Genomic DNA, 25,954 nt, shown 5'->3' on the forward strand with positions numbered 1-25,954 from the left:
ATTCTTTTATTAATTTATCTTTATACGTGACTTTACCGAAAGAACCAAAGAGTAATTCCTGCAGTCACGAAAGCTCCAAATTAAGATTGAATTATAATGTCGTCGGCTTAGCAGATTGTCTTTCGACGGAAACATTTATCCCATCACTATTTGTCTCAGCAAGCGCCAGGCTTGGTAAAGGAACGCTGCTGAGCCACCCGAGGGAAGTTATTTCATGAAAACTACAACACAATGGATTACAAAATTTCGATTTAAAGCTTTCGTGACTGCAGGGATTCATCTTTTTGGTTCTTTCGGTAAAGTCACGTAGAATAATTCGTGAGAATTATTTTATTATGGTTTATTTTTATTATTTTATTACTTCCCTTCTACGTGACTTTACCGAAAGAACCAAGAAGATGGATTACAAAATGTTGAAGGTTTATGTTCATGTGAACTACATTTTAAATACGTGCATTTAAAAAAAACTGCTTGTGTTTAGTTTATTGCCCGCACCTCCGATTATCACGGTTGGCTACGTAGGGTGCGAAAGAAGTTCAACATCCACTGCTCGATGAAAGTCCACACATCTAATTTGCATTAAATCTGATGAAATGTAGTTACGAATCTTGAGAACGACGGGATGCGCATGTTAACTACGGAATTGACACCCTAGTCCGCGTGGACTAGGAAATGTAAAAGGTGCTTATGAAACGCACAAAAGTCGCTATACGCGTGCGAACTAAGATTTAAGTTTCATTGCCGATATAAATTTGACACTCTTACAAACTGCACAATTAAATGCGTCTGCTTATGTCTTGTTGCATCAACTATTACAGTTATAAAAACGTATAATTATTGCGCAGATTTACACGACAGACTCTACGCGGTATGCGCATGTAAACTAGTATTTTGAGTACGCCGACACCTATACGAATTACGAAATCTAGATCGACGGCTCAACCGAGATCTCGCGAAACCTCGCGATACTTTGTCAAGTCTCGCTTTGCTTTGTCAAGTCTCGCTTTGCTTTGTCAAGTCTCGCGATACTTTGTCAAGTCTCGCTTTGCTTTGTCAAGTCTCGCTTTGCTTTGTCAAGTCTCGCTTTGCTTTGTCAAGTCTCGCTTTGATTTGTCAAGTCTCGCGATACTTTGTCAAGTCTCGCTTTGCTTTATCAAGTCTCGCGAAACATCGTCAAGTCTCGCGATACTTTGAGCCGAGGCCTACCCCTGGGCGCCAACGCTGATCACCTGGTCCCGAGGGGACCCCCTGCGTTCTACCCCCTCTCAGGGGCCTGCTGTCATTCCTAGGGGTCCCAGGACCCCCACCGCTTCGCTCCCCACTCTCTGCGCCCCCCTCCCTCACGTCTTGATCATCTCAGAACCCGGCGTGCTTCGCTAAGTGGGATTACTGTGGCGGGTGTACCAATATCGGGTCTCAGGACCCCCTCCACTCATCTCTCTGCCTTCCCAAGGGCTCTCAGGAACCCCCCGTAGTCTCTTTAAGTCTTCTCTCAGGGGGGCCCCTCTTACCCCCTCTTAGGACCCCGGTCCACACGGTGGGGGTGGTCGCCATGTCCACGGCGATGTTGTTCGACTTCACGGAGAGCAGGAAAGCGCTCACGGTGAGTGTGGCCGTGCTCATGAGAGACCTCTCCATTCGCTACGAACCCGGTGTCCCGAGTTGAATTCCCGCTAAATCGGTCCTGGGACTCTCCTAGGTCGACTCGGCCTCAAACGAGTACCAGGTGCGGTTGTGTAAAACATCGCGAATTGGGGAGACAAAGGCGGCCGGGCGTGGTGCTGGCCACCCCCACCCCCCTCGTGTGCCGTGCTGGACTTTCATAGGTGCTGCTACTCGCTATCACAGCACTTGCCCCCTACAGTCGTGTTGCACTTCTTTCGCACCGTACGTATCCAACCGTCTGCTAATCGGAGGTGCGGTGGTGGGTACAACAACATTAAACACAAAATGCAGTTCTAAAGCAACGAGTTTTCAATCTAGGTTTAAAATACCGTAGCCAATTCATCTTAGGTCGATAGCAATGCGTCACTTTTTGTTGGAAAGTCAACGCTGGTTATCGTATGTGCATATAATGTACATGCCCCAGTCGTGGGAATGTGGAATTTACACCACTCGCTCACGGGGCCTGCGGTAGAGAAGAGCGCGACACCGCTGTCTAGCCAAACTGGGGGAGAAGACGAGTTGAGAACAAACGTTTATTTTGTTTTATTCCCAATGTTTATTCCGTTTTGTACCTCCGGGTAGGCCTCGACAAGGTAGGGTAAAAGTTAAAAGGTAAAAACAACGAGCCTACCTTTTACCTTACCACAATACAATCACTCTACCCTACCTTTAACCCTTTAGCAGGTAAGGTAAAAAGCAACGAGCCTACCTTTTACCCTACCTTTTACCCTTACCCCATACAAATTACCCGATTACAGGGTAATTACTAGGGAACTACTACACATGAACAAGGTTTATAACAGGTAAATGCTAGGTAGAACGCTTTACTCATATAGAATACTCTCGATTATTCCAATTTTACACGCTTTTAACTCACTCTGTTACTGTCGTTGTTATTGTCGTTGTCATATCCTCAAATCTTGCAACTCAATTTTAACCCACTTCCTAATGTGGTATCGACTGCAAACTTGGTATACTTATGTCATATTGATGACAATATATTCTATCATAAAAATGTATATATTTTTATATGTTATGTTTCGGCTTGGGTCTAATTGTCCATGCTCAACTGACGTTGGCTCTAATTGGCCACGGTCCCTTACGTTCTGGCAAGCTTCGGGGCCACTTCCTGGAGTCGTGGAGTTCTGCCATTCCTAGTAACATTTCATAAAAGCGTGTTTTAAAAAAAAGTTAAATGGAGGCCATGGACTGCACCACGGAGCTTTTAGCGGTAACCAAGGCACTGCATTTACCGGGTAATACTTCGCGCTACCTTTACCCTACCGGGTAATTCTTCTGAGCTACCTTTACCCTACCATTTACCTTGCCCCTTGGCATGTCGACACCTTTACCCTTTTACCCGGTAAAAAGGGTAAATTACCTTACCTTGCCGAGGCCTACCTCTGGGCCTGTGGACCAACTTTCCCGGAATGCCCCAGATCTGGGAAGCTCATCGAGTTGAGCCTGGCGAGTGCTTGGCCTGGGCGACCACCAGACAGTAATTAACAGGTGCCATAGGCTGCGAGGCAGAGGACAGTGCAGCATCATATGCTTGTTGTATATAATGTAGTCGCATATATATTGATGCGGCTCTGGCGTAATGCTTAACGCACTGGACTATGCAATGGAGAAGTTGCTGATTTCCCGGTGTGGCAATACAAAAAAAAGGCTTGTTTCTTAAACCTCTGGCCTCTTTTCAACCCAGCTGTATTCTATTATAAAAGCACGGCGTTCCCTTTGTCCATCAACTAAATTATAAGAACCTTCCAAAAGATCTGAATAAAACATCCCTCCCAGATGTGTGGGTTAAAAGTTGATCCAACCGAGTTTCAAAACAAATCACTTTTATTTTGTAGGCGTACATGCCGAGACACCCCTACATACAATCGAGTCGGTAGTATCTGCACACATTGGCGGGGGTGGGTGGACATCAGTCGGGACGAGTAGCCGAGAAGCCCTCCCCAGGAGCTAGAGAGAGTAAGGTGGCCGCAGGAGGCTGAAATTCTCGTCCAATAAATTAGCACACCCACAGATCCTCGCTATGTCGCATATGCTGGGTAAAGTGTGGGTCCTCTCACCACATCCAAGACGTTTGGCGAGCGTGGTTGAGGAGGCCAAAATGATCTCTAGATGAGAGGGGCTTTCTGGACCTCTCTTTCGCAGAGGCCCTTCCGCCAGCAGTGGTTGCACACATCAAACAAAGTTTATCTGCAAGTTTTACCACAAGCATGTGTGCTTAATGCAGACTTGATGTATTGCAGTAGGTGTCTCCTGTATTATTGGCGGAAATGATAAAGCCTTAAATTTTTCTTCTTCTTGGTTCTTTTGGTAAAGTCACAATGCAAGCAGCCGTCCTCTTCACCTGAGGACGGCTGCTTGCGTTGTGGCCGAAACATCGTGAGAATTATTTCCCTTCTACGTGACTTTACCGAAAGAACCAAGAAGATGAATCCCTGCAGTCACGAAAGCTTTAAATCGGAACCTTTAATTTTTGTTTCATCACCATGAGCAATAACATTGCAGGGTTGCAACTTTATCATTTACAACGCATGTACCACCCCCACCCATGCCTCACCTCCCTCGTCCCAATCCCCTCTCTCTGCCTTCACAGACCTCGGCATGGGAGTCTCTGAAGAACAAGAGCACCGACGTGATCGTGGCGGCTTTCGGACAGCTGAACGGCAGGTGAGTGGAGCGTAGGATGACACCCAACAACCTCCTTTCTCTTACACTTACCCTTATCTATTAATTAGCTAATCCCCCCCTCCCACTCCTTGGCTCCTCCCCCCCCTCTTACCCTATATAATCACGGTTCTCTAAACAGCTCTCTTTATTCACTACAGCAATTTTGCTGTGGCGGTTCCACCTGAAGACGGATGCTTGTGTTGCTTCCGAAACGTCGTGATTTAATTTAGTTGTTTTTATTTTAATTTATTTTATTTTTTAACCTACGTGACTTTACCGAAAAACCCCAAAAAGTATGGATCCTTGCAGTCACGAAAACTTCAAATCTAGAACCCAACTGATACCCTGGGAACGATCCAAGCCAGGAAAACCATTCGCGATCCAAGTGATCCGGGCGGTTAGTGCTCGTGACTCTTCGAGCTGGGCTTGTGTGGTTTATTGGTCTCTTCACGAGACCAGCACACCAGCAACTCGCCTTCTTCACTCAACACTGTGACCACGCTCTCCCATGCCCGGTACCTGAATATGTATCCCATTTAATCGGACCTCAAAAGTTACGCATGGTTGAGCTTGGGTTAGTCCTAGGATGTGAGAGCTGTCTGGGAAAATTGGGTTTTGTTGGATTTGGATGCGATTTTGCCAGGAGATAGCTGTACGGCAGTTTACTGTTGAAGCCATCTGTGCGGAGTTTCAAATGTTATCTCATGTGGGGTCGAGTTTTTTTCTGAGTTCTCCCTTTTCCTTCCACATGAAGCCAAACATTCAACGATGTAATTTGTCCAATGCAGATCCGTTCTGAAAAGTATATATGCAGCAAAGCTTTCCTGGATAAATCAAGGGCTTTATTAATTCGCTCTGTTTTGCAATGTTCCTGTTTGATGTAGTGAGCTGGAAAAACGGAGCGCACTGGACCAGGCTGTCAGAGACGTCCTCAAGGAGTTGATCGTGAGTGCACACGCAGTCACACACTCTTGCAGTCAAAGACCCCCCGTATAGCCTTAACTTACTAGCTTTAACATACTGTTAAGGCAATACCACCACTCCCCAACATATATCGTCACACACACACAGTCCCAAAGTTGCGCACAGTCACACGCTTATACATTCAACCTGTCATAAACGGTAGCAAAGTCACATGCAGTTACACACACGGACACATTCACACTGTCACAATCACGTCACGCTTTTGTATGGTCAGTGTGGTGGTTACTTATTCTTCTGTGCTTTCCCCTATGGTCTGGCATTCCCATCCCCCAACCTTCCATGCTGTTGACACCTGCCCCTGTTCATGTCTAGGCTCAAGGCCTTTTCCCCCCTTCTGTCTTTGTCTCTAAAAAATAAATATGACCACTGTTTCTTTAGAGCGACCTGAGATGCGGTCGTATTGAGACATATCAATGATAACATTGTATTGTATAGAGACACTCAGCCTCGTATCGAGGCCTTCCTATTTTCCTTTGCCTATGACCGACTGCCTCCCTCTCTGTACAACACGTATACCCACGGTTTCTATCCAGTCATCTTGGGACGCGGTCGCATCGGGACGGTACATAATATCATGCAATTGCGTTGCATGATATTGTATTAAACTATATTAAGTTCTTGCATGTGCTGCCCATATGTCATGTGCAGGTGAGGCAAAGCGACTGCAAGGATGTCCTGGCGGTTATCTCACTCAGCATTGACAGCGTCACGGCAGGCATGTAACCGCACAACCATGGTGACATTCATAACAGCGCGATGAATTGGTGGCGGATAATGGTCATGATGATGACGCCTATGATGATGGTGATGCAGTTGTAAAAGAGCCTTTTTATGGTGTAAAATGCAACTTTACCTTCAAATTACAAGTAATTTCAATGGGATATATTGTGCAGTCTTTAATGCTGACTTGTATGGCATTTGTTAACTAGAGGATTATATTTTAACTGTGATGTTGCTTTACATGACTGTATGAAATCTTAGTCTTGCAATAATGAAAAAAAACATAACATCGAGTAGGACGCCATAAAGTAACAGTTCGTAGGACGCAATTAAAGTACACATTTGGGGATGCTGCTGCTGCGTTGCCAATGGTGCACCAGCACAAATAGAGAACGAAACAACTCATCCGTCAACAACACTGGACTTAAATAACAAAAAGGGAAATAATAGGCAACGTTTCTGGTAGTGGCCCTTCTTCACAGCACATAGTCCAGAGAGGTATGTGCTGTGAGGAAGGGCCACTTCCCGAAACGTTGCCTGTTACGTTTCAGGCAGTGTCATACGTGGACAGAGCTAAAACGGAAGGCCAAAATCGCCGACGTCTTTGAGAAAGCGACGTGGCCACGGAGAGAGATTTATGAGAAAGCAACGTGGCCACAGAGAGAGATTTATGAGAAAGCGACGTGGCCACAGAGAGAGATTTATGATTGTGTTGAGAATGTGTTGAGATATTTTCGTTTATTATTTGTTCAAATAAAGTACAGTCTCTTGTCCTATAAGGCGGTAGTTCTGTTCCTGAAGAACACTGAACAAAGACTGAGGCCCGTGGGTAGCATCTCGAAGCATCCAGCAGCAATCCCGCCTTGTGTGATGCTCCGCCGAGGCAGTTGTACAACCGCTTATTCCTTCTCGCTCGACATAGTTCTGTTCACTCGATCACATTACAGGTAGTCCTCTACTTACGATGGAGATGCGTTACGACGTCCCCATCGTAAGTCGAAAATATCGTAAGTCAAAGATGGCCTCGCCTACCCAGAAGTCTTAAAGAATGGTGATTATTTAGCAAAACAGAGCAATTAACAGTACCGTACTGTATGAACTATATACTGTATGTATTTATTAATTACAATACTGTATTGCACAGTAAAATGTAAAGTAAAAAAAACAAGTTAAATTCTTAGCCTACCTATATGAACTGCAATTTAATAGAAAGTTTTTTCAGGAAACAATCCTATCTGCTATAAAAACTTTTAACATGCATCGAACGTATCGTATCGTGATAACCTTAAAATGAAATCGCTAAAGCTACGTATCAAACATGCATTGAACGTATCGTAACGTATCATATTGTACTGTACTCACCAAGATTCTGTCCATCGTCTGGATACTTGAACGATGTTAGGTTGTTGTTGGCAATTTTGTCGTTTCGCTATCGCCATCGTAAGATCGAAATATCGTAAGTCGGACCATCGTAACTCGGGGACTACCTGTATATCCAATTCGCATCCCTGTTATAAATATATGTTCCCTGAACAGACTTTCTTTGGGGTTAAAATAATATAATAGTATTCTGACTCGTGGGGATGGGGGATCTGAAGTCAATGGGATCAAAATACGATGTCGCGCTGTTTCCCCGACGACGCAGGCGTGTGCTCGGCGTCAACCCCGTTCCTGCTGCTGGGAGATCTTCTGGACGGCCTCCCGCTCGACCAGTGCGACCACATCTTCACTTTCGTGGAGCAAAACGTCGGCACCTGGAAGGCGGTAAGAACGCCTGAGATGGCAACATGACCCTGAGATGGCAACAATCCATGCAGCACCTTCTGCACAGCCACGAAATTGAAACTATTTTCATTTTGCCAGGTAAGGCCCACACAGCTATATAGCCCTTGTTTAGAAGCGACCTGGCCACAAATGATAGCTCAACTTAGTGGTTTATCATGTGGATATTTATAGAAGCCAAATACTCTCATCGCACGCTTCTAAATGTGGAGGTAAAAACCGAAGGACCCGGAGAAAAATCCACGCAGCCCATGGGAAGAACATGCAAACTCCAAATATACAGGCAGCAGGGTCGGAATTGAACCAACGACCTCCTGAAAACCAGGCGAGGTATTTAACATCTCACTGCCGCTCGATCTCGTCAGTGGACGCCCTCGGATACGTTCCGTTCCTTGGCTGCGGCTCCATCATTATGCTTGACCATCATCCATTAACCCCTCTAGCGATGTGACCTGCCCAAGGCCTAAAAGTTTGGACAATGTCATTAGCCTGTGAATGTTCCCTAATCCACGTGTTCCTCTTTCTGTTTCTCAATGTAATTCCAAGCATACGTCTCACCACGTGCCTTGGCACACTTTTCAGACTCTTCAAGAGTGGCTTGGTGAATATCTGAAAGGCTGCCTGCGAATAATCAAAGCAAGACAGTGGTGTTACTTCTAGATTCGGAACTTTCGTGACTGCAATGATTCATACTCTTAGGTTTTTTCGGTAAAGTCACGTAGGTAAAAAATAAAATTAAAAGTTAATAAAAGTAATAATGGAAATAAAATAATAAATCACGACGTTTCGGAGGCAACACAAGTCTCCGTCATCAGGTGGGACCGTCACAGCTAAAGCCTTGATGCAGTAAATTAAGCTGTGACGGTCCCACCTGATGACGGAGACTTGTGTTGCCTCCGAAACGTCGTGATTTATTATTTTATTTCCATTATTACTTTTATTAACTTTTAATTTTATTTTTTACCTACGTGACTTTATCGAAAAAACCTAAGAGTAGTGGTGTTACTGTGTGGCCCGTGGTCTAGAATAAAGTTATCTACAAGCATCGATTTAATGACGATAATAAATGGTCAGTCGACCTTGGATGGGGATTTGAACCATCGACCTTTGGACTGCGAGGCAATCGCTCTCGCCACAGCCGCACGCATGACCAGGTCTCCGTTGCGTTGTGTGAAGTCCCGGCGAAATTAACGCGTTCCCTACCCCTGTTTCGCAGAGCACTTTTTACTCTGCCGGCAAAAACTACCTCCTGCGCATGTGCAATGGTGAGCGGGGGCTGTTAAACACACACACACGCACACAACAGCAGCAACAACCGCCATTCGCCACTAAGTGGCGGTGACGTCACCACGGCGCTTGTGCCTTGCACGAGGTGCACTTTGAGGCCGCCACGTGAAGTGTCGAAAGATTGCTGGCATGATGTCATGGCTCACACCCGGGTGTTATGGATTGACTGCCTGAGATGACTGGCAGATGCACCACCTGTACTCCCCACTGTGGTAGCCTGCTGCGTTTTAGCTGCAAGGCGCTCCGCTCGTTGTTGTGAGCGTCGCTCCTCCACCGTACATTGTTGTTGGGAAGGCAACTGCTTCCAACTGCCCAGTCACATCCTTCACGAGCTTCCGCTACAGAGGCTGATCTTGACATTGCTGGTACCAGACATTGGAAAGTCCAAAAATCTCCACATCCTTCTGTACCAAATCTGTCCATCTATTCCATAGCCCATCCCACGTCCGTGTAACCCCCTCTATCTGGCCAAACAGAAGTCGCTTGAGAGGCATGCGGTGTACACGACCCAGCAAACGCATTTTTGCCCGTCAAAGGAGCTCACAGATAGAACTGTGTCCAGATCTTTGAAGGATCTTTGAGCTCACACAATCCAGTCTGGTTAAACCCTGGATGAATTGTAGGCATGCCAGCCACACAAACCACAAGCACACACACACACACACATGTGATCTGTGCTTTTGTGTGTTCCACGCACAGTGTGATTATCCCGTGCATGTGTCCTGCACATACATGTGATCATGCCGTGTGTCCCGAAAACACAAACACACACCTTCTTGGTTCTTTCGGTAAAGTCACGTAGAAGGGAGATAATAAAATAATAAAAATAAAACATAATAAAATAATACAATTCTCACGACGTTTCGGCCACAACGTAAGCAGCCGTCTTCAGGTGAAGAACAGGTAAGCAGCCGTCCTCAGGTGAAGAACAGGTCTGTCGGAAAGACAGCGGTGAAGAACAGTTGCTTGCGTTGTGGCCGAAACGTCGTGAGAATTGTATTATTTTATTATGTTTTATTTTTATGATGTTATTATCTCCCTTCTACGTGACTTTACCGAAAGAACCAAGAAGATGAATCCCTGCAGTCACGAAAGCTTTAAATCGAAACACACACACACCTGTAACCATCCTATGCACACGTGTCCTTCACTCAGACCTGCTCCGCCGCCTGTCCAAGTCACAGAACACCGTGTTCTGCGGACGCATCCAGCTTTTCCTCGCGCGGCTCTTTCCTCTCTCGGAAAAGTCAGGTGAGACGCACACCCGGGCGGGCGCGTAGCGACGTGCCGATTCGTCGACCGAATCTCGCGACACGAGCGCCGTTGATTGCGCGTGCTTGCGTGTGCTTGCGTGTGAAGCGGGCCAACTGTGTGGTGCTCTCTCACCGCTCGTTGCAGAGGCTCACGGTTTGAATCTCACGGGCAGCTTTAGTGTTTAAACCATAGAATACGCGCCATCCGCTTTGGAGAAGATGTTGACTATCCCCTGGTTCCGTTAGAATCGTGTAGGCCATTGTGCGCCGGCGTCACGATCTACATTTGGCGAATTAAAACATTTCCTCGCAACATTCGCCAAATTACGCCATGGGAATTATACACGGCAACATCGTCCCCTTTTGTAAAATCACCATGTGAAACATCGTGCCTTCGTTATAGCCTTGCACTATAATAATGGCGCAAATAACAAACGCACGCATTTGGTCTTGTAGCTAAATAGGAATGATGCCAAAATATTGAAACATTATTTTGAATCGTCAAGATCAAATCTACAGTAAAACCATTGAGTCTCCACAGATGGACGGCCATGCGGCCGTCTGTCCGGAGAGTGAGTTTGATGAACGGGTAGGTAAGTGGAATGGAGTTAATGATGGGGAAGGAAGGGGGATTTTGGGTAAGCAAGGTAAAATAAGTGAGTGTTTTAAAGGAAGAACAACAAATATGACAGTGAGGCTAAGTTACGTGTTTGACTTGGTCTCGCGAATAACGCCGAACCACCAGACGCCAAGTAGCTGTCGCCGAGTCAAAATCAACGAGTAAAATCGCAGCTGGACATTGTACCAATTAATCGAATCGCTTGGCGTGTGGACTGATTTGTATTACAAGCCCAGCGACTGGTGATCATGATGGTGGTGGTGATGATGATGATGTTGCCCCCTCCCATTGTGCTCAGGTCTGAACCTGCAGAGTCAATTCAACCTGGAGAATGTGACTGTGTTCAACACCAACGAGACGGAGAGCACGCTGTGTCTCAAGGTGAAGGGCCGTGGCTGTGGGCCCGACACGCGCTTGGTCAAGGGAGAGGCGCGTACGGGAATGCTCGTGTGTTTGCGTGTGCTTTTTCGTGTGTCTGTGTGTACAGCGGTTCGTGCCCCGCGCTATGAACAACTTGACGGCCCGAATTCGATTACCGCTCACGGCCAACACCAGTGACGATTATCTCAACCGGTCCTGTGCCCTCTCCTAGCGAATACCAAACGTGCTCAATTATTCAGCCTGATGGTGGTGGTGGTGGCGGCGATGCACGCCTGTAATCCGGCACTTTGGAGCTCGCGAGGGTTTGTAGAGCACCGCACGAATGTTGTGAACCTCCCTTCCCAGTGGGTGTCGAGCTGAATGCAGTACCGTACGTAAAAAATGTGGGCTCCCATCTGTTCCATCTGCATGCAATAGAGCGTTGCCCCACCTCGCACGTGTGGGTTTCCTCTGGGCGCTTAGGTTTCCTCCCACTTGTAAACACTAGTGACCGATGATAAGACTAAATTTCGATTTAAAGCTTTCGTGACTGCATGGATTCATATTCTTGGTTTTTTCGGTAATGTCACGTAGAAGGGAAATAAAATAATAAAAATAAAACAAGTAAATTCTCACGACGTTTCGGCCACAACGCAAGCAGCCGTCCTCAGGTGAAGAAACAGAGCTGTCGGAAAGACAGCGTTGTGGCCGAAACGTCGTGAGAATGAAATTTCATAGTTTTTTATTATTTTATTATTTCCCTTCTACGTGACTTTACCGAAAGAACCAAGAATACGATAGAGGACCGCAGAGATTGGCAGTGGAGGGAATTTGGTATTGATTGCTGCTGCCCTGCCACTTGTGTCTCTCTCTCTGAGAGCGAGCAAATGTTGTGCAAGTTGACACTATTTGTGTCCGTGTGCATTGTGTGTCCCGTGTTTTATTTGTCAACGCGTTGCTCTGCAGCTGACGGACGATCGTGATGACACGGTGGACATCGAGGAGGGAGAAATGGGAGAGGACGACATCGTGACCACGAGGTGTGGACGCTCACTAGCCCCCACGCCTGCACCACTCCCTTCTCTCTCTCTACCTGGTAGAGCACCGGAGCAATGCATCAACAATACCCAGAGCGGAGAGCTGACTCGGAATTGAGAACGCTGAGCTGACACCTGCCTATGATTAAATTTGGTTACTGAATCGCCATTGGAACCTCATTTGCCAGTAAAAAATATGATAATTGTTTTTTTACCCTTCTATCTGGCAACAAAACTGACACCTTTTTTACAAGGAGTCATGTTTGCATAGACCACAATACCTGCAGTCATAATGCAAACAAAAAACACAACTTTGATAATGTATGCACTGTCCTTGAAGTTGATTGGTCCACACCCGAGACAGCTTTCCTTAGAGCTTAGTCTCACATGGGTTGGACCAGATGACGCCAAAAGGCGCCCCTTATTACTGAATGTAGCCAACGGGTTAAGGGTCTCAGCCTGGTCACTCGATGCTCCGTATGAAGGATGTCGTGAGTTCCGTCCCGATCCCGACGCCTGTTTATTTGGAGTTTGCGTGTCTCCCTGTAATCACGTCGATTTTTCTCCGGGCCTTCCGTTTTTTCCCTCTACGTTTGGAAACATGATTTTAGAGCGTTCGGTTGCTATAATTGTCCATGTTATTTTAAGCCGCTTGGTCGAGCTATCATTTGTAACCAGGTCGCTTCTGGAAAGGAACTGTATAGCTCAGTGGGCCTTGCCTGGTAAAATGAAAATAGTTTAGTTGATACTCCACCAAAAACAAATCATCGTGCCTCCCCACAGCTCCGTGCCCATCGACTACAACCTCTACCGCAAGTTCTGGTCCCTGCAGGACTTCTTCCGCTGCCCCTTGCAGTGCTACGACCGCCTGCAGTGGAGGACCTTCTCCAAGGTGCGCGTCTCTTCTTCTCACGGCCTCTTTAGAGACTCGTACATAATGAATTATAACTTGCAGCGGCGCCGTGTCAGTCCCCGCTGCTCAATGATTTTTTAATCTTTGACCGGTGCATCGTTACACAACTAGCGATTATGATGAAAACAATGATGGTGCGTGTGACTGCTTCCCGTTTCTCTCTCTCTCTCTTGCCCCCCCTGCCCCCGCCCGCTAGTTCTCCGACAAGGTGCTAACCGAGTCTACATGTGACGATGATGATGATGATGTGTGACAGCTCTTTATGTCTCTCTCCTCGCTAGTGCTCAGACAAAGTGCGTACACGTGGTGATGGCGGCGGCGATGATGATGATGATGTGTGACAGCTCTCTTGTCTCTCTCCCCGCTAGTTCTCCGACGAGGTGCTAACCGAGTCTACATGTGGCGATGGCGGCGGTGATGATGATTATGTGTGACAGCTCTTTTGTCTCTCTCCTCGCTAGTTCTCGGAGGAGGTGCTCACCGTGTTCAAGAGCTTCAAGCTGGACGACGCGCATGCCAGTAGCCGCGTCCACGGCGCCGGCGCCGTCTCCCGTGCGCACGGGGAGCACGCTTATTTCGCCAAGTTCCTCACCAGCGAGAAGGTGGGGGCCACAGGCAGAGGTCACAAACGGGTTTTGATTCCTTACCCGTACCCGGCCGCACCAGGGTCGCAAATGGGTACCCGTACCCGGCCGGGTACGGGTAGCCGTTCCCTACCCGTACCCTACCCGAAATGAGTGACAAACGGTTACTCACCAGTGACTCACGGCCAACCCATACCCGGCCGCACCAGGGTCGCAAACGGGTACCCATACCCAGCTGGGTACGGGTAGCCGGGTATCGGGTACGGGTATCGGGTACCCGATTGCGACCTCTGGCCGCAGGGCTGGGAGGGGGGGAGGGTGGGGGCTCTCATCCCATAATCCCCATGGAGTCGTGGTTATGTACGGAAACACGTGATTGCGCGTGTCTGTCTGTGTACGTTTTGTACGTGGGGAGCGGTAATGTAGCGGTTAGCACGCTGCGCTAAGTACCCCGCAGGCCAAGTTCCATTCCTGGTCATGGCCAACACCAGTGACGATTATCTTAACTGGTTCTGGGCCTGCCCTAGGTTGACTCGGCCTCAAATGAGTACCTAGTGCGATGTGTAAACATCGCCACAAGGGAGACAAAGGCAGCTGTGCATGGTGCTGGCCACCCACCTTATGTGTCATGCCGGGCTTTATAGGTACTAACCAACAGCACTTGCCCCCAACAGTCAGGTTATACAGGGGATCTTTTACTTTTTTCTTTATATATCTATGTGCTAGTCCGTGGATGTCATTTTCTGCCTGTGGCTAACATTAGCCGCTCCTGGCCGACCTCTTTCATCAACCCAGGCTGTCCAGCGTGGTGAAGTACGGTCTTACAACCCCCATAACCGACATGGTGCGGGAAGGCATTCAGTAATCAATTACAAAAGCTCTATAATTTAAATATTTTTTACAGCGCTCGTTCCAAGATTGTTTTTATGCTACTCGGGTGGATTTTTCCGTTTGTCTTGTCGGGCTGTCTGGGTGTTTATGCATAAACTGTAAAACTAAACTATAACCAGGAAAGGCCCACTGAGCTATATAGCTCTTTTTCAGAAGCGACCCGGCCACAAATGATAGCTCAACAGAGTGGCTTCTGTTGTCGAAATGTATAGCAGCCAAATACTGTAAACTCATATTTCTAAATTTGGAGTGAAAAACCGGAGGACCCAGAGAAAAATCCACACGACCGCGGGGAGAGAGACACGCAAACTCCAAATATACAGACAGCAGAGTCGGAATTGAACCCACCACCTCCTCCATACCAGGCGAGGGAGTTAACATCTCGCGACCGTGGCGCCCAATCATTATGGGTGTTGCACTGTCGGTGTAGCGCGTTGTGTTGAGCAATCGTGTCTTCTCCTGTGTCGCTTGCAGCTGATGGACCTGCAGCTGAGCGACAGCAACTTCCGGCGCCATGTCCTGCTGCAGCATCTGCTGCTGTTTCAGTACCTAAAGGGACAGGTGAAGTTCAAAAGGTCAGCTCAGCCTCTAGCATAGCTGGCAGATACAGCGTGGCTTGCAGCTAATCCACACCTTCCACGCCACGTCACGGCATTTCTCACCACTCGCTCCGCAACACACCACCCCCACACCGCAGCACACCGCACCGCGAACCCACACTACAGCGCAACTTGCCACCAACTCGCACACCACGTACATGCTAACCCACGGCACACACGGCACGTGGTAGAGGTATCGCAGCCTGCGGGTGTGTGATCTGTACCGCCCCTCTGTGTGCATGCGAGCTGCACCGTCCGTCTGTGTGCAGTGCACGCGTGTCCGAGCGCTGTGTGCCGGCTGTCGTTTCAGCTCTACGAGTGTGCTTACTGACGAGCAGTCGCTGTGGATCGAGGACACCATCAAGCACGTCTTCCAGGTAGAACAGGCCTGGCGCTTGTCTAGCACCAGCCTTGAGCTGGTCTGAAGCTGGTCTGAAGCTGGCCTGAAGCTAAGCCCGGAGCTGGCCATGTGGTACTAGTCTGGTAAAATATTATAACTGTAACTCTTCACCATTCAGGGTCACGATTTATTGAAGAATGTACTTTTTTTTTGTCGCTCTGTTTCTGCCGACAGCTGCTAAAGGAGACGCCTCCCGAGGGTGACAAGTTCTCCAAGGCCATCGAGGTGAGTCCGTCACCACTGTCGGCCACTGCACGCACGTGCTCACGCGCCCACGTGCACGCATGTGCGCCCCAAAACTAACCTGACGCTGGCCTGACCTGACCTGCGATGCCTGTCGCGTTGGGGAAATCCAGTGGCCAAGCGCCACCACCTTCTTCGTTCTCGTTGCAGCACATTCTGGCGCGAGAGGAGAACTGGATCACGTGGAAGAACGAGGGCTGCCCCAGCTTCGTGAAGGAGAGGTACGGTGGCACAGAGGCACGGCGCAACGCACGCAGTGGCCGGCGGACAGGGTTCACACGTACTCGGCACGCCCGGCGTTTACGCGTGCGCGCACACACACACGACACGCGTCGGTCAGCGTTCACGCGCGTACTATTTTCAGCAGACATTGTTCACACACACACACAGGGCAGCCGACAGTGATTTCTTGTGCCTGGGAAATATTGTGCTCATGTGTTCGTCCGTCCGTCCGTCTGTCCGAGGACACTTTCATGAACATTAAAAAAAAAACCCTCGAACCAAACAACTCAACACATTCGTCAATAACACTGTGGTCTTAGAAGGAAAAGTATAATTGGCGACGTTTTAGACAATGACCCTTATTCATAGCTTATAAACATGGACCTTCTTGCATAACCTAAAAGCAAGCGCTGCCCATACCCTGAACTTGACTCGCCAACACCCACATTTGTGGGCCATTTGGGAAAGATTTGGCAGAAAAATACTTAAAAAAAAAAGGTTTTTATTCAAACAAACAACATCGTTGTGCTACGTAACGGTGCGATTACCGCACGCAGCGACGTGTATGTGCCCACTTGCGTAACGCGTGTGCGCTTGCGTGTTTCTGTCGTCCATGAGCACTTCACTTTGTGTGTGCGGTTGCATTCCACAGCAAAACAAAATGGAGGCTCCCTTCTTCTTCACGTGCTGTTTTTTCCAGCTTGCATTTCTCTCTCTGTGTGCCGATGCGAGCTGCTGCCGCTGCCGACACGCGGACGCTTCAACCCGAAGCTGAACTTTCGTGTGAAATATGAACCCACCGCCTCGATCTCCCCCTTCTTGCTCCTTCACCCCCTCTTCTACCCCCCCCCCCCCCCGGTCAGACCGGCAGAAACACGGCCGCATCGCCCCCGCAAGAGGGCGGCTCCTGAAGACTTCTTGGGCAAGGGGTCCCACAAGAAGATCCTCATGGGCAGGTACCTGGCGTACTGTGGGGACTCTGGGCTTGTAGCAGTTCGCCATCGTCGCCTGTGGTTTATCCACTGCTGGATGAAGGCCTTCCAAAATTCGTCGCACGATATCGTATCATCATCGCCGTCCTCGTCACACCAAGACTGCGAGTTGTTTGGCTTTAAACTTGAGAAATAAAGCAGGACACGGATGAGCAATGATTATTGCCCCTTTTCAAAATATACCTTCATGACCTGGGAAACTTGTTATGGTGCGATTGAGACAGACATTGATGGACAGCTGAATTGCAATATTTTTCAAATCCATCAAGACAATACTGTTGAAGTATTAACAAATATTTGCTCTTATCATCACCACCATCATCATCGTCAAGCTACGTCACCATCAGGCTTTTGGTGGATTTTAAGATGTTTGTCCATCCTGCAAATTAAAACGTACCAAGGATGGTAATCGTTTGTGTTTTAAGTTTTCAGATTTCAAGTTTATTTTAGTTTTACCGGGTGAGAATTCGGGAGACCAAGATAGTCTCATTTGCAAGAGGCAATGTGTGTGTGTGTGTGAGTGAGTGGGTGAGTGAGTGTGTGAGGGGATGAGTGTGTGTGTGAATGAGTGGGTGAGTGTGTGAGTGAGTGTGTGAGTGAGTGGGTGAGTGGGTGAGTGTGAGTGTGAGTGGGTGCGTGAGTGAGTGGGTGAGTGCGTGAGTGAGTGTGTGAGTTAGTGGGTGTGTGTGAGTGAGTGGGTGAGTGTGTGAGTGAGTGAGTGTGAGTGAGTGTGTGAGTGTGTGAGTGAGTATATGAGTGAGTGTGTGTGAGTGAGTGAGTGTGTGTGTGAGTGAGTTTGTGTGAGTTTGTGTGAGTGGGTGCGTGAGTGAGTGAGTGTGAGTGAGTGGGTGAGTGAGTGAGCGTGTGTGAGTGTGTGAGTGTGTGCGTGTGTGCGTGAGTGAGTGCGTGGGTGAGTGTGTGATTGAGTGGGTTAGTGTGTGAGTGAGTTGGTTAGTGTGTGAGTGAGTGGGTTAGTGTGTGAGTGTGTGAGTGTTTTTTTTTTTAAACATAATATAATGCTTTATGTTGATTATTTTATTATTTCTCTTCTACGTGACTTTGCCGAAAGAACCAAGAAGAAAAATAGATCCTGTTTACCTTTTGACGTGTTCTGCTCTAACACCGGTGAGGCAAGGCCACACAAAAAGGATGTCTCTGGTGTAGGTCAATCATTTTCAAGGACAATGCATATATTATCAGAGCATGTTTGTTTGTATATCTTGCCACAGGTTTGTGTGGTTGATGCAGACTTGATGCCTTGAAAAAGGTATCTTTTTGGTGTTTGTAGATCTTAACACCTGTTTTTTTTGCCAGGAATGGTAAAACCTGTTCTTATGTTCCGCTAGCTGCGATGACCGTTGCATTGAGTGCTCTGCAGGGTCCACTCTTCTCTACTGCTCTTGCTGAGCGCTGTGACCACTTTCTGTGCTGCAGCGACGAGTTGACCCGGCTGTGGAACTTGTGTCCCGACAACATGGAGGCCTGCAAAGCGGAGAGCAGGTAACGTCCACCGCCCACGCAAAACTTGCACCTTGGAGGGGGCGGGGGGGGGGTGAGTTGGTGAGCTGTGTGGAGAGTTGGTGAGCCGTTACGTGCGGCGGTGGTGAACTGATGAACCTGGTGTGTTTTATGTGGTGTGCTGGAGAGCTGATGAGACACACGCAGCGTCTTTGTGAAATAAAACTACAAAATATTTTTTTTGTACCAGGTAAGGCCCACCGAGCTATGTAGCTCTTTTTCAGCAGCGACCTGGCCGCAAGTGACGGCTCAACAAAGTTGCTTATTGTAGAAATTTACAGTGGCCAGATACTCTAAACGCACGATGTTGATTCTAAATGTGGGGAGAAAAACCGGAGGACCCAGAGAAAAATCCACGCAACCACGGGGAGAACTTGCAAACTCCAAATATACAGGCAGCAGGGTCGGAATTGAACCAACGACCTCCTGTATACCAGGCGAGGGAGTTAACATCTCACTGCCGCTCCATCTCCTCAGTGGACGCCCTCCGATACGTTCCGTTCCTCGGCTGCGGCTCCATCATTATACTTGACCATCATCCATTAACCCCTCTAGCGATGTGACCTGCCCAAGCCTATATACAGGAATCGGGGTCAAGCTAAAACCCACGACCTCCTGCACACCAGGCGATGTAGTAAACATTGCCACCGTGGCAACCATTTTGAGGTTGTTGGCGAGCCGGTGAGCTAATAGATCATGGAGCGCTGTAGTGAGCGGGTGGGGGGTGTACTGATGAGGTGTTGACCATTGCTATGTGCTGGTGATCTGTTGTGTGGGCTGCAATGCTGGTGAGCTGTAGCACTGTACTGGTGAGCTGTTTCCCATTGCTCTATCATGGTGAGTTATCAGGTGAGCCGCAATGCTGGTGAGCGGGGGGGGTGTGGAGTACTGGGGAGCTGTTGGTTGTTGCTGTCTGCTCGTGATTTATCGGGCGAGCTGGATTGCTGTGGCGTGTGCCGTCTGGTGGAGCTTGCCGTGGCGTTGAGCTGGTGGTGACCGGCGTGGTGGCGCTCGCGTGTCCGCGCGTAGGGAGTTCCTGCCGTCGCTGGAGGAGTTCTTCGACGAGGCGATCGAGCAGGCGGACCCCGAGAGCATGGTGGACCGCGAGTACAAGTGAGGAGCGGTGGCGGCGCTCCGAGCGATCAACGCGGGTGGCTCCCCCCGTGTTGCTGCCATTATTCGATGTTATTTGTTAACGCTTGTTTGCCAGGGAGAAGCCTCCAAAATAAGCCTCGTTTGCCAAGTCTCGTGGCTGTCTTTCAGGAGGGTCCTGCCACGTGTTTTTGCGGTGGTGGGGGGGGGGGGGGCGGGGGGGGCGTGATGGTTGTTGTGTACAATCCCAGTTGTGTCATTAGCGGTGACGCCGCCAGATTTGGACTGTGATGCCCGGCACACAATGGTCGTGATGTGAATAACGCCACGGGGGCTTGACTGTGTACTGTGAATTAGACGCCGCGTAGTATTTTCAAGGTGAATACACCCGCAGCTGTAACCAGGGCAGGCTGCTAGGTTCAAACCACGAACCATCCGCAACACACAGTGTACAGCTCTGCCACTGGGCCATATCAACCCCCCATGATAATGTTAGTTGCTAGCGTTAGCGGTGGCGATAGTTCCAGTAAGCGTGAGTGCGAGTGTTACGGGGGGGGCGGTTGCGCAGCGGATAACGCACTGAGCTCCTGAACCCTGCGACCCGAGTTCGATTCCCGCTCACGGTCAACATCGGCGAGAAATCTACACTATGGGAACCTCATTTGCCAGTAAAAATATGATAATTGGTTTTTTACCCTTCTATCTGGCAACAAAACTGACACCTTTTTACAAGGAGTCATGTTTGCATAGACCGCAATACCTGCAGTCATAATACAAACAAAAGAACATAACTCTGATAATGTATGCACTGTCCTTGAAGTTGATTGGTCCACACCCGAGACAGCTTTCCTTAGAGCCTAGTCTCACATGGGTTGGACCAGATGACGCCAAAAGGCGCACAACTCAAAGACAATGCACCATCAAGGACAGTGCACATTATCAGAGTTATGTTCTTTTGTTTGTATTATGACTGCAGGTATTGCGGTCTATGCAAACATGACTCCTTGTAAAAAGGTGTCAGTTTTGTTGCCAGATAGAAGGGTAAAAAACCAATTATCATCGGCGAGAAATATCTAAATCGGTACTGGGCCTCCTCCGAGTGCTGCTCGTGTCGGTGCCGGTGTTAGCGGCAGCGCCAGCGCGGGTGCGCCAGTGCCCCTGTCCGAGCTGCCGGTTGTGGTGATGTCGCTCTGTGCCTCCCCCCCCCCCCCCCCACCAGGGTGGTGAACGACTCCAACTATGGGTGGCGCGCGCTGCGTCTGCTCTCCCGCCGGAGCCCTCACTTCTTCCAGCCGACCAATCAGCAGTTCCGCAGCTTGCCCGAGTACCTGGAGAACATCGTGACGCGGCTTGCCAGGGAGATGCCTGTACGCCCTGCACGGACTTCCCCTGCCCCCCCTCTCCTCGTTTCATTCACTTCACCTAGCCATAAATGATCATCTGATGTATGTGTGTGTGTGTGTTTAATGATAGTGGAGAGCGATGGTGGTGCAGTGGTTGGGGCATTGCACCCTGAACCTTGCCAGCCGAGTTCAATTCCCACTCGCGGTGGTGACGGTGGCGAATATTTGAACCGGTCCTCGGGCTGCTAGGTCGACTCAGACTTAAATGACCAGCTGGTGCCATGAATGATCATCTGATGTATGTGTGTGTGTAATGATAGTGGAGAGCGGTGGTGGTGCAGTGGTTGTCGCATTGCACCCTGAACCTTGCCAGCCGAGTTCAATTCCCACTCGCGGTGGTGACGGTGGCGAATATTTGAACCGGTCTTGGGCCTGCTAGGTCGACTCAGACTTAAATGAGCAGCTGGTGCAGTGTGCAAACATCAGAACTGGGGAGACAAAGGCGGCCGGGAGTGGTGTTGGCCACCCCACCTCCAACGTATGCCGTTCCAGTCTTCATACATCCTCGCTAATAGCACTTGCCTCAACAGTCTGTTAAAGGCTATAGAGGTTAGCTTTGTCTTTAGCATTGGTTGCACACTTCACTACCAACCCAGCAGGTTAAGATCGATTCCCAGCCAAGGCTCATAACAGTGTACAATTTAATCTGCATCAGTCACTTGGAACGGGGGTTTCTCAGTGGTGCCTCTGTGATATCCACGCCTTCTCTGGGAGAGATTCCAATGGATTTTTCATCTGATGACGCCAAGGGGACAATTGCCATAAAATGCGGGGAAAGACGGCAAAATCGTGAACGCGTTGCACGCATGTGCGTTTTCGTGCCCATATGAATGTACACATCTGTGAATGTATACCTGCATGTGTGCACCTGTGTTTGTGTGCAGCCTCCGTCAGAGGAAATCAAGACCGAGGACGAGCAAGATAACGATGACGGGCTGCTCAAGGACGGAGACAGTGAGATACGCACGGAGACGTGGGGGTGGGGGGGGCTGGACAGGGTGGAGGACACGCGGGGAAGCACGTGGGACATGTAGTTGAACACAAGGTTGAGTTGAAGGACGCACGGGCACACCGAAGTGAGCAGGGACCAGCGTGTACAGTGCACGCAAGGACACCCACGCAGCGTCGCACAGATCAGTTCAAGAACAAAGAGACGCGGGGACGCGCAGATTGATCGAGAGACGCATGAAGATGAACACAATTGGGGGAAAGTGCAGTTGGCGAGCAACCTAACCTTTCCCGTTCCGAGATGTCTGCAAGTTGCAGGGTGGTGTCCCGTTCACCGCTGAATCTCGGAACGTGTAAGCGGTTCAGCGTAAACTTTATTTCGAGGCGTAGTGGCGCTGTTTTTAAAGACATCGCACTCACCGCAGGGAACTGTAGCGAACACGACACATTCTAGACGATGTCCATGTACGTCATCAGAGGGTTAAAACTGGCTTGGCACACAGAGGGTGGTTACATCCGACGCCACGCCGCACAAAACACATTTGCGAGCACGCAAAGCGCTCTCGCTGCCCGACGACCGGGTGAACTCCGCGCGACGGTCCGTCCCCCGCAGGCCCCGAGGGCGCCGCACGCGCCGTGACGTCGCGGCACCTGGAGGCGTGCGCCCTGCTGGTGGGCGCGCGTTGGCGAGCGCTCGTGCAGCACCTGCAGAGCGGCGGCGACGACGACGAGGAGGAGGACGGAGAGGGCGCGGCGAAGGCCGGCAGCGCATCCGGACGCGGGGAGGACGAGGACGATGACGAGGAGGAGGGGGCCCTGGAGGCGCTGCTCGCGTGGCAGGAGAGGGAAGGCCCCCGCGCCACCGTGGAGGCCCTGCACACCGCCATCAGCGCCATCGGCTTCTCGCCGCCGTCCGACGGCTCGGAGCCCGACACGGAGGGGGACAGGGATTGAGGGGGGTGGTTGGAGCTGCGGGCGGGTGTAGCGCTGCCCGTGACCGGCTTCTCACGCTGACCCCTGATCTTTGGCCTGACCAAGAACCTGACCCTGAGGTGTTATTGGGAAGGCCGCGTGAGAAGCCCAGTTGTTAACGGGGCCTATTTTCTCGAGGGTCTGGCTGGTAGCGCCAGCCGGGCGTAACTTTGACCCTCTGCCTTAGCCTGACGCAGAACCTGATGTCTAAGGCTCTGGGGAAAGATGCGAGTGAAGGGGGACGGATTGAGGGCGGTAGAGAAGATGGAACAGGCTGACCTTGACCCTTATCTGACCTCGAACCTGACCCTGACGTCATCTAGGAAGGCTGCAGGGAGAGCTGGGATGTATTGGAGCCATTGGCTCGAGGTGTTGATGGCTGGTCTTGACCCTAATTACGATCCTGGAACGTTGTCGAGATGTTGTTGACTTCCTGAGCAGGGACAGCCGGCTCCTGCGTCGGGGTTCCATGGCTTGAGGCAGAGGTCGCTACCGGGTACCCGATACCCGTACCCTACCCGATACCCGGCTACCCGTACCCCATTCGGGTACGGGTACCCGTTTGCGACCCTGGTGCGGCCGGGTACGAGTAAGGAATCAAAACCCGTTTGCGACCTCTGGCTTTAGGTGTTTTGCTGTAGCAGGGTGCGTTTGTGGGAATGTAGCGCCCCCTTGTGAGCAGATGAGAGGAAACGTCACTTGAACAGATCTCAGAAACAGCTGGCCGATCTCCACTTGGACTGCTGCTTCCACTGCTGCTGCTGCTGCTCTGCAAGTGAACGTGGTTTTTCATAGTTCCATGACGTGACACACCGACAGCGGAGTTTGACTAAAACGCTGGGGCCTTGGCCGTGATAGTGACCTTTGAACATGGCCCTGACCTCACCCTGGATTGTTGTAGACGTGTTACTCTACCCAAGCAGGGACAGCCGAGTCCTGGGTGGACCGGCTTCGGCCTTGCAAGGCCGTTTACTCCTTGCACCATTTTCACAATTCATCAGGCAGCCAGACCTAAAAGCTCCCAACTCGTTGCCATTATTAGTTTTTAAGAAGTAAGTCCGTCCTTGGTGAAAATTAGCAAAGGGGGCAGCAATCGCATCTGTTGAACAGTCCCTTGTAGAAATTCCATGTTCTTGTGGCAGGCACAATTCTAGCAAAGAGAACCATTCGCTGTTGGCTTCCCACAAAGCAGGACATACTTTATAACGGTGGTGATAAGTTTGATGAAGGGTTTGAGTGCCTCACCGTTTACGACTTACACAATGTAAGCTCTGTTGTCCCGGCCTCGAAGCAAGGGCGCTTTCGCGGGTCATGTAGCGATGTTTTGTTGTTGAAGTTAGCAGCTGTCCTGTGAATTTTTTTTATTTCCCACAGATCATTTTAACAAAAATCTCGCCCATACCAGCAGCGTGGTTGGAGACACATCAATAAACTTTTGGTAGTTTATTGTTTTGTACCATCTTTCCACAGATGGCTGCACAATGATAATAAACCGTTGATATTTTTTCACTTAATCCACCCACCATACGTCACTCTCGGCACAAATCCTAATTTGTGTACGGATGAGATTTTGTGACGTTATAAAGAATTTTTTTTCCAAGACCAACCAATCTGGGGGGGGGCATTGCCCCCCCCAAATTGTTCGCAGAGCAGAGAAGACGCGCTCTGTTGGGGTTTTGCGATTCCGCTCTGCAGTACAGTACCCACGTCCTCCTTGGTACGTTTGACATACAACTGTTTGAAGAGAATGTTTTAATAAAAAAAACTTTGTTTTTAAGAGTTTGACTTAAGTTTATATGGAATGTTTTCAGATTTTTCAGGGTGTTTCAATTTTTTTTTGAACACTTATATCGGACGATCGTTTTTAATGAAAAAAGAACAGATAATACACTGTAACATGATAACAAATGTGATGTTAATAGGTTCAAAAAGTAAAAGTATCCACTTGTTCGCCATCATTGTCAACACGTTGCTTGGAATCTTCTCCAGGTGGTCAAATTCTCCGAAGTGTTCACATTTTTTTAAGCCCCCTGAATATTCACGTCGTACACTTAAGTGGGCATTAATCCTCTCCAGCACCATTATGAATCTAGACTTTAAATTTTCGTGACTGCAGGGATCCATACTCTGGTTCTTTCGGTAAAGTCACGTAGGTAGACAAATAAGTCACGACGTTTCGATTGCAACACAAGCAATCATCGTCAGGTGTAAAAACCACAGCAAGATATTTTTTTTCACCGGTCTCACGAAAGCCGGCGAAACGACACGAGAGCGGACGGGACACATTTGGCGCACTCGGCAGGCACTGAACATTATCCGTAGGCTTTATTTATCGTACCAAATAAAAAAAAGCACCAGCATCACAAACGTGAAGAAGACATCGATATCGTAGCTGTCTGCGTGTACCCACGTGAAACAACGTGCGCGCAACGTTCGGGGTGGGGTGGGGGGTACGTGAAGGTGACGTCGTCCCGAGACTCGTGGTTTCAGGAGGTTTCCTGCCACCGTTGGATGTTTGGACAATTCCAGAGAGAGGGTGTTGTGAGTTCTCGGTCAGGGCGAGAGAGTGGGTAAGGCCTGGGCTATCGAGTGGATGTCGTGTTCTCGCTCTGGGTTAGAGAGCGTTTGAAGTCACGTAGGTAAAAATAAATAATCCAAATAATTGAAATAATAATAGAAATAAAATAAGAAAGCACATTTATTTTTTTATTTCTATTAATATTTTCATTCTTTTTATTATTATTTATTTTTACCTACGTGACTTTACCGAAAAAACCTAAGAGCA

The 25,954-nt window shown here is 49.2% G+C and overlaps 1 protein-coding gene across 2 annotated transcripts; it reads left to right on the forward strand.

Moving 5' to 3' along the window:
• The first annotated feature begins 1,169 nt into the window (after nucleotides 1-1,169).
• On the forward strand, nucleotides 1,170-24,937 carry THOC1 (THO complex subunit 1). 2 transcript variants are annotated; one of them, XM_078866902.1, is made up of 21 exons: nucleotides 1,170-1,603; nucleotides 4,277-4,350; nucleotides 5,235-5,295; nucleotides 5,983-6,049; nucleotides 7,700-7,818; nucleotides 9,053-9,101; nucleotides 10,279-10,374; nucleotides 11,294-11,424; nucleotides 12,322-12,395; nucleotides 13,176-13,284; nucleotides 13,767-13,907; nucleotides 15,255-15,355; nucleotides 15,690-15,756; nucleotides 15,954-16,004; nucleotides 16,173-16,243; nucleotides 17,108-17,200; nucleotides 18,671-18,736; nucleotides 19,784-19,867; nucleotides 21,066-21,213; nucleotides 22,134-22,203; nucleotides 22,811-24,937. In XM_078866902.1, the coding sequence occupies exons 1-21, from the start codon at nucleotides 1,553-1,555 to the stop codon at nucleotides 23,149-23,151; spliced, it is 2,064 nt and encodes a 687-aa protein (XP_078723028.1). In that variant the 5' UTR covers nucleotides 1,170-1,552; the 3' UTR covers nucleotides 23,152-24,937. The 2 variants fall into 2 exon arrangements, with proteins under 2 accessions (XP_078723028.1, XP_078723029.1); XM_078866903.1 differs by having other exon boundaries at nucleotides 11,294-11,376.
• Nucleotides 24,938-25,954: the final 1,017 nt, after the last annotated feature.

The sequence above is a fragment of the Lampetra fluviatilis genome, chromosome 23, assembly GCF_964198595.1.
Source record: "Lampetra fluviatilis chromosome 23, kcLamFluv1.1, whole genome shotgun sequence".
Taxonomy (NCBI): domain Eukaryota; kingdom Metazoa; phylum Chordata; class Hyperoartia; order Petromyzontiformes; family Petromyzontidae; genus Lampetra; species Lampetra fluviatilis.